Below are 12,997 nucleotides of genomic sequence, written 5' to 3'. Positions count from 1 at the left end.
TGCTACAGGAAGACGTCAGTGTTTCTTAACTGTGAGAGCGTACAGTCCTGTTCCTGTCTAATCAGCATTATGGAAAATACGGGAACAGCACAGGAATATTTTTTAAAGAATATAGAATATAGTACAATAAGGTGCATTAAATTCTGTATTCTGATTGGTCCAAAATGTTGATAAATTTATTTTCTCTGACAGTAGTCCTTATTTATGTACGTATATTAATGCATTTGTTCTATCACATTATCATTTTCAGTAGTAACAGCTTAGTGTATGACAGTAATCACATTTTTTAAAGACAACTCGCAGTGCTGAACAAAGTGTTCAGTGTTCAGCGCTTTGTAACAGCCAGAGGTAAAGATATTCTTTTAAAGTTCTTTGATGCTAGAAAGTCCTTTTGGTATGACACCAAGCTGTGATTTTGACTGGAGGCTGGTGACAGATTGTTAAAACGAACTTGGTTCACAGACATTCGGCAACATTAAACGCAGCTATAAGCTACAGTGAAAGCACAGTAATATTATACTTCTAGTACTATATACTGTAAGTACAGTGTGTATCTGTTAGATAGCTGTTGTAGGGGTGAAATGAAATATTTAAGGTCATACTGTTATAGACCTTAAGGGTGATGTCATCCCACCATGACATCTATTATTATTCATTATTTCTGACAGTATGTTTAAATTCCCTTCATGTTATCCATAGAATGACACCCTAGACACAATAACCCAGAAAAAAGAAAAAACAGGAAGCTTTATGGCACTAATGAAAAAAACAAACTACTACCATACACTAGAGATGATGGGAAATTTCAATTAAGTGGTGTATCTTGATTTTTTTTTTTTATTCATGCATCGCCACACTAGCCTCAAAATTCATGCCTCAAAAAAATCATGATATTTATTAGTAAGTATCATGATAATTAGAAGGGCTCCGATTATGGTTTGTGGGGCCAATCACCGCTCATAGAAATCAGAAGTGGTGTGTGGGGGTAATTGGGTTCTGCCACTTAAAGTGTCCAATTTATTGTGTAGCGTTGTTTATTCTTTACTATTTATAGCAGTAAAATCAGTACATAACATGTTTCCTCCGGGTTTTCCGGTTTCCTGCCACAGTCCAAAGACATGCAGATTAGACTAATTGGCGTTCCCAAATTGCCCTTAGTGTGTAAATGTAGGACCTAATGTGTGTAAATGTCCTACCACGGTTGTAAAATGGAAATAAATGCAATGGTCACTACCATTGTTACCACTCTCAAGTAAGCAAGGACAGTCCCTAGTTTGTCTACAAAGGTTCCTACTGTCGACGGATGGATGGCGTATATAACATACTACACACAAATATAATTAAGAGAAAGTGTCGAAATTCCAAACTTTTATTTATTGAAAAGCAACCTATTCTATTACCTTATTATTTGATGTAGATTATAAAGAAACTAAAAAAAAATTGAATAGAACATGCTCAAAGTGGGGGTAAGGGGAGAAACTTATCACTTGTTAAAGCACATGGAACAAGGCTACAATGTCGATAAAGAACAAATCAAAACTGCACCAAACGTTTTTAAATAAACACATACAGGCAACAGTCACCTTGTGTTTGGTGAGCCAATCACGACTACTCATTAGTAAGCAGCAAGGGCAGGCATTTTTTTATAAATATTAGAATTATCCTTGGACCCCTTTTTTTCTCGTTGTATTTGTTGCCGCTCTAATATATCCTGAGAAATCATGGCATCTCCTTTTACTGCTATGCAGAAGACAGTCAAATTTATCTCCCGTTAAAACAGAAGGAAGGCTACTCTGTTAAGGTGCTGTTAACATGTCTAGATGACATAAAGGCATGGTTAGCCCTTTTTGAGAGGTTTTGGTATTTGGTCCGGGTGCCAGGGATAGAGTTCCACCTCTGGATTTAGGAGATTTGGAGCAGTATGTTAAACCCACAGCGTCGAATTTAGGGGTTATTTTTGACCATGGCCTTAAATTTGATAAACAGATTAGTGCTGTGGTTCGGTCCAGTTTCTTTCAGTTAGAGCAACTGGCAAAACTTTAACCTGTTTTGTCCTTTACGCTTTTTGAAATAGCCGTCCACGCCTTCATCACCATTCGCATTGATTACTGTAATGCTCTGTATTTTGAGGTTTCTCAGGCAGCGTTAACGCCTACGCGTAAAAGAGAACATATGTTCCCTTTTTTTATATTATTTATAAAATTTTATTTATATTTTATTATTATTATTTAGTTTTTATTTCTTTTATTTTATGAGATTACTATATTATTTTATTATTTATGTGAAGCACTTTGGGGCATTCTTGTAGTTAAAGTGCTATACGAATAAAGATGAGCTGAGTTGAGTTGAATTTCTGCATTTTTAAGAGACAGTCTATTCCTCTTATCATCCAGGATGTGTGCAGCCGTGCCGAAAAGTCCCTCACTGTCAGCCCGCATGCACGGAGCGATACAGTAAGTTAAACCCTGGCTGCTCGGGCTAGAGCTGGCGACTGCTCTTTATTTCTCTCCTTATTATTTTTTTTTGTAATAATGATTTTACTTTTTGACTCTCTGCAGAGCCAGACTCGAGCTTTTTAAAGACTTTTGCTATACTGTAGGTGGCTGAGTGAGGATCGACTTCAAATTTAGCTGCAGCATTTGCAACCCCCAAATTATTTAACGCTTATGGCAGACGTTCTCCCATTTGGCTTTGCTTTAAAAAAAACTTTGCATACTGCAAATCTGAGGTCTTTCAAAGAGACTTGGTTAAGTGATTATTAATAGTTATTAACTATTAATTATTAACTATTAATATTTAATTAATAGTAAGTCCCAGACTTTTGAGAACTGTATCATCAGTAATCAACGAAGTAAAACTCAAACCTATCGGTAAAAAATTAAGTGCTTATTGGCTGATTCCTGATAATATTGTATTGGGTGGTTCCTGGGTATTCCTATCCCTACTATACACATTTAAGTAATTATAGTATCATTAAATGACTCTGTCAGTTCCATGTTTTTAGCTAAAGGGATCACTGGCTGCAGAAAGTGTGAGAACCGCTGTAATAAACTGTGTTACAAGCGCTCTGAGGATGACAAGGAGCTTGTTACCAGAGAGTCTAGCTTCCCAAACTTTCCCATCCTCTTTTCCATCGCCCCCCTCTAGCAGCTGGTTTTCATTAGCACGTGTTTGTTAAGGAATGGTGTGTTTATGCACGTAAAACTGCTGATATGCAGTTAGAAAAGAAAAGCAACAGTGGGAACGGACAAAAAAAATTTGTAAGTAAAAATAAAACACTGAAAATGAAAGACGTAAGAGCCATCTCACTACGAAATAAACATATAAAAAGCTTATGTAAATGTAATCTTTAACATTAATAATACATACATTTCGCAAGCACGATAGAAACGTATCACTTTTAATGAGATTATAAAAACACCAAACGTCATTGAACATAGCAAGTGTTAAAATCCAATATAGTTACAAAAATAAATACTTTTATCTGACATTTTGTTGAAAAGACATTTGAATGAACTGTTGCTTTTGTATTTTCTTTCATAAGACCTATTACCTAACCCTGAGGGATCTCATGATATGGGAGGCCTCCTAGCAACACACAAGCACTCAGAATGTGCAATATGTAAATATCTAAAACATTTAATGTGAATAACCATTGTAAAAACATTTTAATATCTAAGTAGAAGGCGAGACTCACCCTACAATAGTCATCTATAAAGCGCAGTCTCTTCATAGCCACGTCTCGTACATGACTCCGTCGAAACAGGATTTTACCTAAATGAGGAAAAAGATGCAACAAGAAAATGAATAAGTTAAAAATAACACAAGACATCTTGTGTAGCATTGATATACTTTGTGCAAAAGTCTTGAGTCCCCATATGTCTTCATACTAAAGTAAAATATAGTTGCAACCAATGATGAGTGGGCCCAAGCACCCTGCGCCATCACGATCCTGACGCCCAACACAATCTGTGTTTTTTGAGCATGTTAAGACCTACAAAAAGCCATCGCCTCCGGTAACACAAGGCGCTGATATATATAGGACTGTGCAAAAGTCTTGAGTCCCCTTATTTCTTTATATTAAACTAAAATAAATGATGTAGAACCTCAAAGAGGGGAACCTCATTTCCCCTCTTTTCTGTTCCAACTACTCTACATTCAGCATCACCAGTATACTAATCACCAGCCTGATCATCTATCATCATCTAGAGTAACACGGTTAAATTAATGAATTTTGACTTGAAAAACGAGCGTTGTCTTGGTTTCATGTATCACACATGCTCTTCTTGTTTTGACACTGAGCGTCATGTGATCACAACTGAGCCAATGGTTTTTCTCTCTCTTGCACTGCTGACTTGTAGGTAATTAACATTCGTGCACGCGTGTACTGTTTATTATAACACTGTGATCACGTGTGTGTGTGTGTGTGTGTGTGTGAAACATATTTTATTTTGTGTTTGTAAGCGTGTGTGTACAGCACTCGTGTCTTGTTTATTATAACACACGTGTGTGCACGCATATAAAGCAAAAGCAAGTCTCATTAGAGGGTAAAGATCCGTTTTTTCTCTCCCTCTCTGTATCAGTCTGTAATGTGTGTGCGCGCGTAATTTGACACCGTGCTCTTTCACTCACACCAACACACACACACACACACACATTCTCTCTCGCCTCTACAGCCCCTCTCCCACCCCCTGCTCCTCTCGACTTCCCACACACATACAGACGCACACTCTCTGCCTTACACAGAAACTTTGCTCTGTCGTAATTCTTTTCAAAGGTAAAGTGCAGGTTGATTTGTGTGTTAATTTGTTTTTTTTTACTTTACAGCAGTGATTCCGTTAGTATGCGCTCACGCAGGTGTGATTAGCGATGTTGCTTGCTAATTTTTCTGATAAAACAGTCTCTTTGTTAATGTGTGTGTGTGTGTGTGTCCACGCACATTACACACATATACACACACACACAGACATACGCAGTGCCTGCACGCGTAAACAGAAACACTTATCTGTCAGGTTTTATTTTTACTTTTTTTAAAGGTAAAGTGCAGGTTAATTTGTTTTATTTTTACCCTATTTTGTATTAATTATTTTTATGTATTTATTTTATTGGGCTGTAGAACGAATAACATTTTTAACTCTATTATTTCTTATGGGAAAATTTAATTTGGTTTCCGAGTGCTTTGGAATACAAGCCCACTTCCGGACTGTACTTCTTACTGGTTCATGTTGGATGCTTTTTTATGCTTGAATGACTTAACAAACAAACAAACAAACAAACAAACAAAAAACATTCCTCAGAAACTACTCAGGTAAAGGGACTGGACTGAAAATAAGAGGACAAAAAGCTCCTTCCTGAACCCTTGAAAACTTTTCCTCAAAACTACACTAAAATACAAAAACGTCTCGCTCTTTAGAAGAGAAATATACCGAAATAAGGGGTGGATCCAGACTTCTGCACAGTACTGTGGTATAAATGATATGTGTAAAAAAAAAATTCACAGAAAGCTAATCAACAACTGCCTGATCATTGGACCAGAACCTGCTTAACTTTGATCACCAATAACCAACATTTCCCTGTCAGCATGATCAAATTTGAAGATTTGGCTAGAGTTAAAACTCCTCTAATCCCTTTATCCCTTCTTATTTAAGGCTTTTCCTACTCCAGTGGCCATAACCCAATATTTGCAATATGATACAAAACAAAATGTATTCAAATTCGACAAAATAATCTTAGGTCAGCTTCCTCTTTTAGCTCAGTTTTATTACATTATATGAGATTTAAAATAAAACAGAAAGATGGTTCTTTGATCAGATTAAGCAGGTAATCCAAGAACCATGGATGCTGTTTTTAGGACGTTTGGAGGATGCGACGGTGCAAAGATATACATTTTTTTATGAAAAGCAAATGAATTGTAAGTCATTTCAAAGTCAGCATATTGTGTTGTGCTGGGTGACATGGTTTCTTGTGCACACGACTCATTGACTTTAACGCCACGGACCAGCATGGGGCATTTTATGATATTGTTTATCAATGTGGGTGTCAAGCCTTATTAAATTGGGTATGCGGCTGAGGAAAGGAAGAGAGATACGTTGTTTTCATGTGTGTGTGATACATAAACCTTCAAGGTTGCATATGAGTTTGAACAAGGCCAGATGAGCTATCCATCCATCAGAAAGAGGACATAAATAGAAACTGTGGGAGAGACAGAGTGGGTCCTAACACGTCACTGCGCCAAACCCCAGGTGTGCTCAGTGTTCCTGTATGTTTCCTGCTTTATATTTTGACTATTGCCTCTGTTTTGGTTTTGGTCCTGTCTCTAGCCCATCCCCTCATAGATAAACTACCCTGTTCTGTATTAAGCCCTGTATCACTTTCCCTATGTACTGTACTCTCTGATACTATATCTGTGTATCATACTGTAGGTAGTCTGTCAATTTAATTTAATTTGGTTTTCAGTTCAATTTGATTCAATAGGACTTAATGTTGGTTTTCTGATTTGTCTCAAGCAGATGGACTGTATGTCTTACTATTGTTGATTTTTTAAATATCATGTCTCATACAAAGTGACGGCAGCACGGTAGCTTAGTGATTATCCCAGTCGCCTCGCACCTCCAGGGTACGGGTTCGATTCCCTTCTCAGGTTCTGTGTGCATGGAGTTTGCATGTTCTTCCCTTGCTTGGTGGGTTTTCTCCAGGGTTCTCTGGTTTCCTCCCACAGTCCAAAGACATGCAGATTAGGCTAATTGGTGTTCCCGAATTGCCCGTAGTGTGTAAATGTGTGTTAAAAGGATAAAGCTATATAGATGATGAGTGAGTAAGTCTAAAAATAAAAGACTGATTGAACTGCATAACTGATTAAATCACACAGCTCTATCACTTATTTTTATTTGTTGATGCCAAACTGTGCTAATTCGATTATTGCTTGTGTTGTATGGTTTTTCAACTCTTACTTGTATTATCGTTTTAAAAATGTACTACTCATGGTGGCGTAATACTGTGGCCTCACACCACCGGAGTAGAGGGTTCAGGATTTTGTATGTGGGGGGCTTTCGTGTTCTCCCACAGTCCAAAGACATGCAGATTAGGCTAACTGCACTGTAAACCCTAATGCATAAAGTAATTAAACATATTGAGTACTGTTAATGTAAATAATTACGATTAATTTAAATCAATAGACCTTGATAAGTATTTAGATCTTGAGTTTGTAGAAATTACACTTTTCAAGTTAGCTGAATGAATTTGATATTTTTAGTATCTGTAAGTACTTAAGTAACACTAACTGTCACCTTAAAGTTCCACCAACTCAAAATCTTTAAGACTAGTGATTTTTTGTCATCTGGTGTAAAACCTGTGCCAAGCTTGTGTGCGGAACGATTGTCTACTGTGGCGACCAATTGCTGGGAGCAGCTGAAAGACCAACAACAAATTATTTGAGTTGATTTACAAATGAGTTAGGCTACTCAATAATGCAAGCAAAGAACGATTAATATGAATGAGTACAACAAACTCAAAAACTCATAGTTCCATTTACTCAAAACTGGAAACATTATTACTTAAAAATTTTTATGTAACTGATTACCTTAAATCTTTTCAGTTTTGCCAACTTATTTTGGCTTACAGTGTAAACTGCCCACATTGAATTGTTTTGATCACGATGGTGGTTTGGTCTGTCCTTGCATGATGCTGTAAGTATAATCTTTACAAATCTGGGGACCCTAAAGTTGATGATTTTAATTGATGTCATCTGATTGTCGACAGTTTGGTGCTCTCTAGAGTTATGAATAGAATGTGTTTAGAGGCGGAAGAAAACGTAGGCCCAACTTTTTGCTACCTACTTTTTAGGAGGTAAGAAAGGAAGATTTCTGGCAAATATCAATCTTAAATTTGAACCAACTACTTTACTAGCATAAATTGTTCAGTTTTTGAAGTTTGGATATGAATCCTGAATTCCTATTAGTTTTAGTATTAATATTCATAGATTTTGTACTTTCAGATTTAAATTGAAGAAAAATAAAGACAACTACTTATTTGATTTGTAACAGGGCACTGGTGGCTCAGTGGTAGGTGTTTCGCCTGCCACATGAACGGCCCAGGTTCGATTCTCAGCCACTGGATGAAGTGCCTGTCCCAAGCCCAGATAAAATGGGAGGGCTGCTTTATGAAGGGCATCTGGTGTAAGACCTGTGCCAAGCTTGTGTGTGGACCGGATGGTCCACTGTGGCGACCCATTGCCGAGAGCAGGGGAAATTTCATTGATTTGCAACAACTAAAAAAAAAGATAATTACTTTTAAATAGTATGAGTTAGGCTACTCATTAATGCAAATAAAAAATGATTAATATGAATGAGTATAACAAACTTAAAAACTGATAGTTCTGTTTAATTAAAATTCAAAACATCCTTAATTAAAAGATTTTATGTACCTGATTACCTCATTTTTTGGGGGGTTGCCAACTTATTCGGATTTACGGTGTGGCTTTTCCAAAAACTTGCCTGTGATGTGTGAGTGGGTGTGTGGGCATGTGCCCTGTGATGGATTGGCAAGTCCCATGGCATAGACTCCAGGCTTCCTGCGATCCTCAACACCATACATACAGTACAGCTCCATTCTATTTAAACATCTAGTGTGAATGTGAGGTGTCTATTAGTTCTGCTGCTAAATTCTTGGTTGCTTTTTATTATCCCGGTGAGAACTTAGAGATCATGTGCTTCTCAATCATCAGGCATAAAGACCCTTATGTTTTGGAATGCAATGCACCTAAAGTATAACACAGTTGATAACAGAGTTATACCATATGGTCGGCGCAGCTAGTCGGAGATCTAAATGAAGATGAGTGAGATGGTACTGATGAAACTATTTTAGTCCAGAGTTGAAGCGTGGGAATCTTTGCTGAATAAAGGAAGTAAGTACTGCTACATAACTCTCTATGAGATGAAGTAAGGGCATATCAGTGGGTCATGTGAGTTTAATGGGCTGATTATTTTTGTAGAGCTGAATGCTGAGATTATAAACTTGCGAGCACAACCACGGGCACAATGTCAGACATGGTCAAAAGAATGCACAGTCAGGAAAATGCACTCTAACCAGAGAAACACACTGAGACACATAAGCATGTAATTACATATGGTCAGGTCAATAAGATATTCCGAAGTAGGAATCTGAAACATCTAAACAAGACCTGAAGGCCTCACTTACTGTAACACCACTAGAGATTTCCCTATCCTGTATGCAGCTTAAAACTACTGTACAGCTAAGTTAACATTACCAGCCTGAAATCTCCAATTTTTAACCCTAATGTGACAGAGAATTTTCTTGGGGCTGTCTGAACGCATGAAACTGATGTAAACATATCTGATACATAATCATGAGACTTGAATGAGAACAGGCAGATCGGATTCATGTGACTTATTGCCTCTGGGCCGCAACACAAGGATTTCATATCATCGCTGGGTATTAAACGCTAAACCGCGTCGTCTGGCTTCATTCCTTTTTATGGACCTTAAAAATCTTATCCACAATGAGTGGTCGTACAAACTCATGACATGTTCAACCGAGAACCTGAACCGCCATGGCGCGCGGATCCGATCTAACCAGAAAAATCGAAATTGAGCAATGTGGTTTGTAACGTGAACTGTACTGTATGTCTTCCGAAATGAATACTCGAAATGCTCAGAAGGAGTTCTGGGACAATGTGAAACTCATCTGGACAGTCGTCAATTTAGTGAAGGATACATTTACTCCATTGGATCTGACAAACACAGAGACAAACAGAATGAAAGACACAGAGCCCACACCTTTTTCATCAACACTTGACAGGCACAGACACCGGTTTCTTCTTCACCGCCTTTGCAACTAGGGACTGACAAGCGCGAACACTAAAGAAGCCACGCCTCCTTTTTATATTTGTCCTAGATCCATACGGGTCATGTCTCCTCCACTGACTGGACGTGACAAGAACAAAGCTCCTGTGCCTCCTTTACTGCGACTGACAGGTATAGCGCCGACACCTTCCTCACAGTACACACGCCTCTGATAACAGAACTGACAGAGACAGAGGCCACGCCCCCTCCATTTAGACAGACAGGCACTAAGACGGCACATTTATTATTAACGGAACTGACAGGCCACGCCTTATTCACTGGGACTGATGGAACCCCAACTTATAGTGTTGATAAATAACTCGACCACTTTAATCTAACACTTTTCCATGTTTAAAACTCTAATACTGCCATCTTAAACTTTCCTGTTTTAACTACCTAAAAGAATATAAAATTTTTGTGCATTTATTTGATTAGAATACCGAGTGCAAAGCAGTACCGCAAACCAAAAAATGCACTCCTGCAAGACAGATTAATATACAGGAATTACCAAAGAGATTCAAACAGCTGTCCTGGGAGTGATTGTGTCCTGCCGTATGTAAAATCGATGTGCTCGGATGGAGGCTTTTTAGAGACATAAGCAACTGCAGGCGGACAGAAGACAGAAGAAAAAGACTGGAGACTAGAAGATGAGAGAGGTGCCGAGTCAGCAAGGCTTAAAAAAAAAAAAAAACATCTCTTTCTCTCTGCTGCATTATTCATCGCTCTCCTATGCTTCTTCTAACGATTCTTTGACACACAGACTGCGTGCGTTTTTTGTGTGAGTGTGTGTGAGTGTGTGGGTCTTAGCAAGCCATGGGATTAAAAAAAAAAGAGAGGGTGCTAGCCAACAATTCAAATGACGTACCGTGGACAGACAGTATTGCTGGCAGCCTGCATTTGTCACTGCCTGTGCGGATTTTTAGGGGGGATGGAGGGATGATGGAAGATGACAAAAAAGAATAAGCAAAAGGAGGTGTCTGGTCTCACCTGGAAGAAAAGGGATGATGCGCTTTTTGGGGTCTTTCTGCCCTCCCTCGATTGGGAACTTGTCGAGAAGTTGCATCTGGGGAAAAGAAAAGAAGTACACAATCAAGACTATGACAAGATAAAAGCAAACATTTATGTAAAAAAAAAAGGCGTGTGTCGTCTGCAAATTTATTGTTTCATCTATAATAAAGCTTTATAATGAAGATTCTGTAAAAGTTTGGTCAAATTCCCACAAATGGATGACGATTATTAAGAGTTGCAGATACAAAAAAAAGTGTGACACAACGGACATTACGGACGCAATAACAATAATAATAATAATAATAAAAATAATAATAATAACAATAATAATAACACATTTTATTTATAAGCCTCTTTTAAACACCCAAGAACCTTAAACGTACTGTAAGGAATTAAATCAACAAAATCAACAAAAAACCAAACAGAACACAGTCAAGATCAACAAGGTTAAATATAATCATCGCCATCTATACCGCTATACCGTACGTCTTCTGTATACAAGGTAACATATCCTACAGTAGGAGCCTCAGGGTACGAGGTGGGATACACCCTGGATACATTGCGTGGCACACATACACACACTCACATGCTAATTAGATTGAATATAGTCTAAAATAAAATTAATCAATCAGTAAAAGTTGACCATAGACTAGATATGTTAATAATAATAAAAAAAAAAGTCTTGGCAGCTGTTATTAACTTAGACACAGAGCTACAGTACAATGTCGAATGCTAAGAGGGAGTTTGTTCCAGCTACACAATGAAATAGCTATCGTACATCTACAGGATTCTACATTGACTAGAGTTGTACACGAGTTCTTTAGTTGTATCTGGACTGTACGATATAGCAGTCACACCATGGACCACTCGGTTAGCGAGGCGGCTAATCAGAGCGGCATCATAGCATGAAATAGTGATTCACATTTATGCTTCTTAATAAAGATTTTGTGAAAGTTTGAACAAATTGCCATGAATGGATTAAGAGGATGGAATAAAAGCGTGACGGTGACCGACGAAGACACCAGACGACACATAGTAACCCCTATTTGTGTCGCCTATCAATATGCAGGCGGGAGACACAACAAAAAGAAGAAGAAGAAAAAAGAGAAAAGCACTGCTTGTGCAGCCTTAATCGACTTTTTCAGTAATCTACAGCCATCTATAAAGTCTAAACTGCAAATTGTAGTACTGATAACACACGCTGTAAATATTGACAGCTGAAGTAAACAGGATGCATGAAGCTTCGGGATCAGATTCGAAGCCATCCTGCTTTCTCCTCTTTTATCATTTCAGGAATGACCCACCAGCGCAGTGCCTCTCTACCGTGTCTCGTATATTCGGTGGACGGGTCTCTCAGAGTGCGCGCCCAACCAATTAATCACATCCCTCCTAGCGCCCACACCACCTACTCTCGCCGCTAATGAGTGTGCGTGTAACGAGGTGTGTACGCACAGGCCTGTGTGTTTGCAAAGTTCTTCTGTGAAATAACTCATAATGGCCATTTTATAAAATTATTCACCACTGAGCACAAACTTCTGTCACATAAGGTGCCGTTTCAGCCGTATTATATTCATCCTCCTGCACGTAATTGCCCATTTGGAGCGCTCCAGACAAGGAAGCTGCCTCGTTTCAGGCACAAAAGAAAAAAAAAAGGCAAACCAGTGCGTCCAGGAAGAGCGAAACCAGCTTTCATAATACTCAAAAGATTTTTTGTGTTGTCGTCGTTGTTGTTTCAAGGACTGTCAAATAATGGTTTGTTGTACTGTAAATCTGCCCATGAAGGCATAAGTGCCTGGTTCAATGTTGTATCCTAAGTGAGATTTAAAGGAACATTCATGAAGTGAAATATATTGTACAAAACATAGGGGCAGTAGACGAACCCTACTAACCCAGTGACATGTTTTTGTCCACTCATTTATCTGGATGCACACCCGAAAAGCATTATTTATGATCAGTTTCATTTATTTATTAGACAAATTTTTCTTTGTTCCATTGTTGCTCGTAAAGTTCATCAACTTTCTATACAATATACATTACATCATGTCACATGCAGTGCTACGAGACGACTGATTTGCTTTTTAAAAAGGGACCTTTTATGAAAAATCAGTCAGTCTCACTCCCTCACTCAC

General features: G+C 38.2%; 1 protein-coding gene across 5 annotated transcripts in view; it reads right to left on the bottom strand.

Annotated features, from left to right (window-relative positions):
- sh3pxd2aa (SH3 and PX domains 2Aa) overlaps positions 1–12,997 on the bottom strand; it is a 131,109-nt gene that overhangs the window by 72,519 nt on the left and 45,593 nt on the right. For all 5 annotated transcript variants that reach the window (XM_053477687.1, XM_053477688.1, XM_053477692.1 and 2 more), the window contains exons 3-4: positions 10,848–10,923; positions 3,698–3,774 (exon numbers count right to left, since the gene is read on the bottom strand). In XM_053477687.1, the coding sequence (XP_053333662.1) occupies positions 3,698–3,774; positions 10,848–10,923 (153 nt within the window). The remainder of the gene's footprint in view (positions 1–3,697; positions 3,775–10,847; positions 10,924–12,997) is intronic.

The sequence above is a fragment of the Clarias gariepinus genome, chromosome 18 (genome assembly GCF_024256425.1).
Source record: "Clarias gariepinus isolate MV-2021 ecotype Netherlands chromosome 18, CGAR_prim_01v2, whole genome shotgun sequence".
Lineage (NCBI taxonomy): Eukaryota > Metazoa > Chordata > Actinopteri > Siluriformes > Clariidae > Clarias > Clarias gariepinus.
This window is presented reverse-complemented; position numbering and strand designations above follow the sequence as displayed.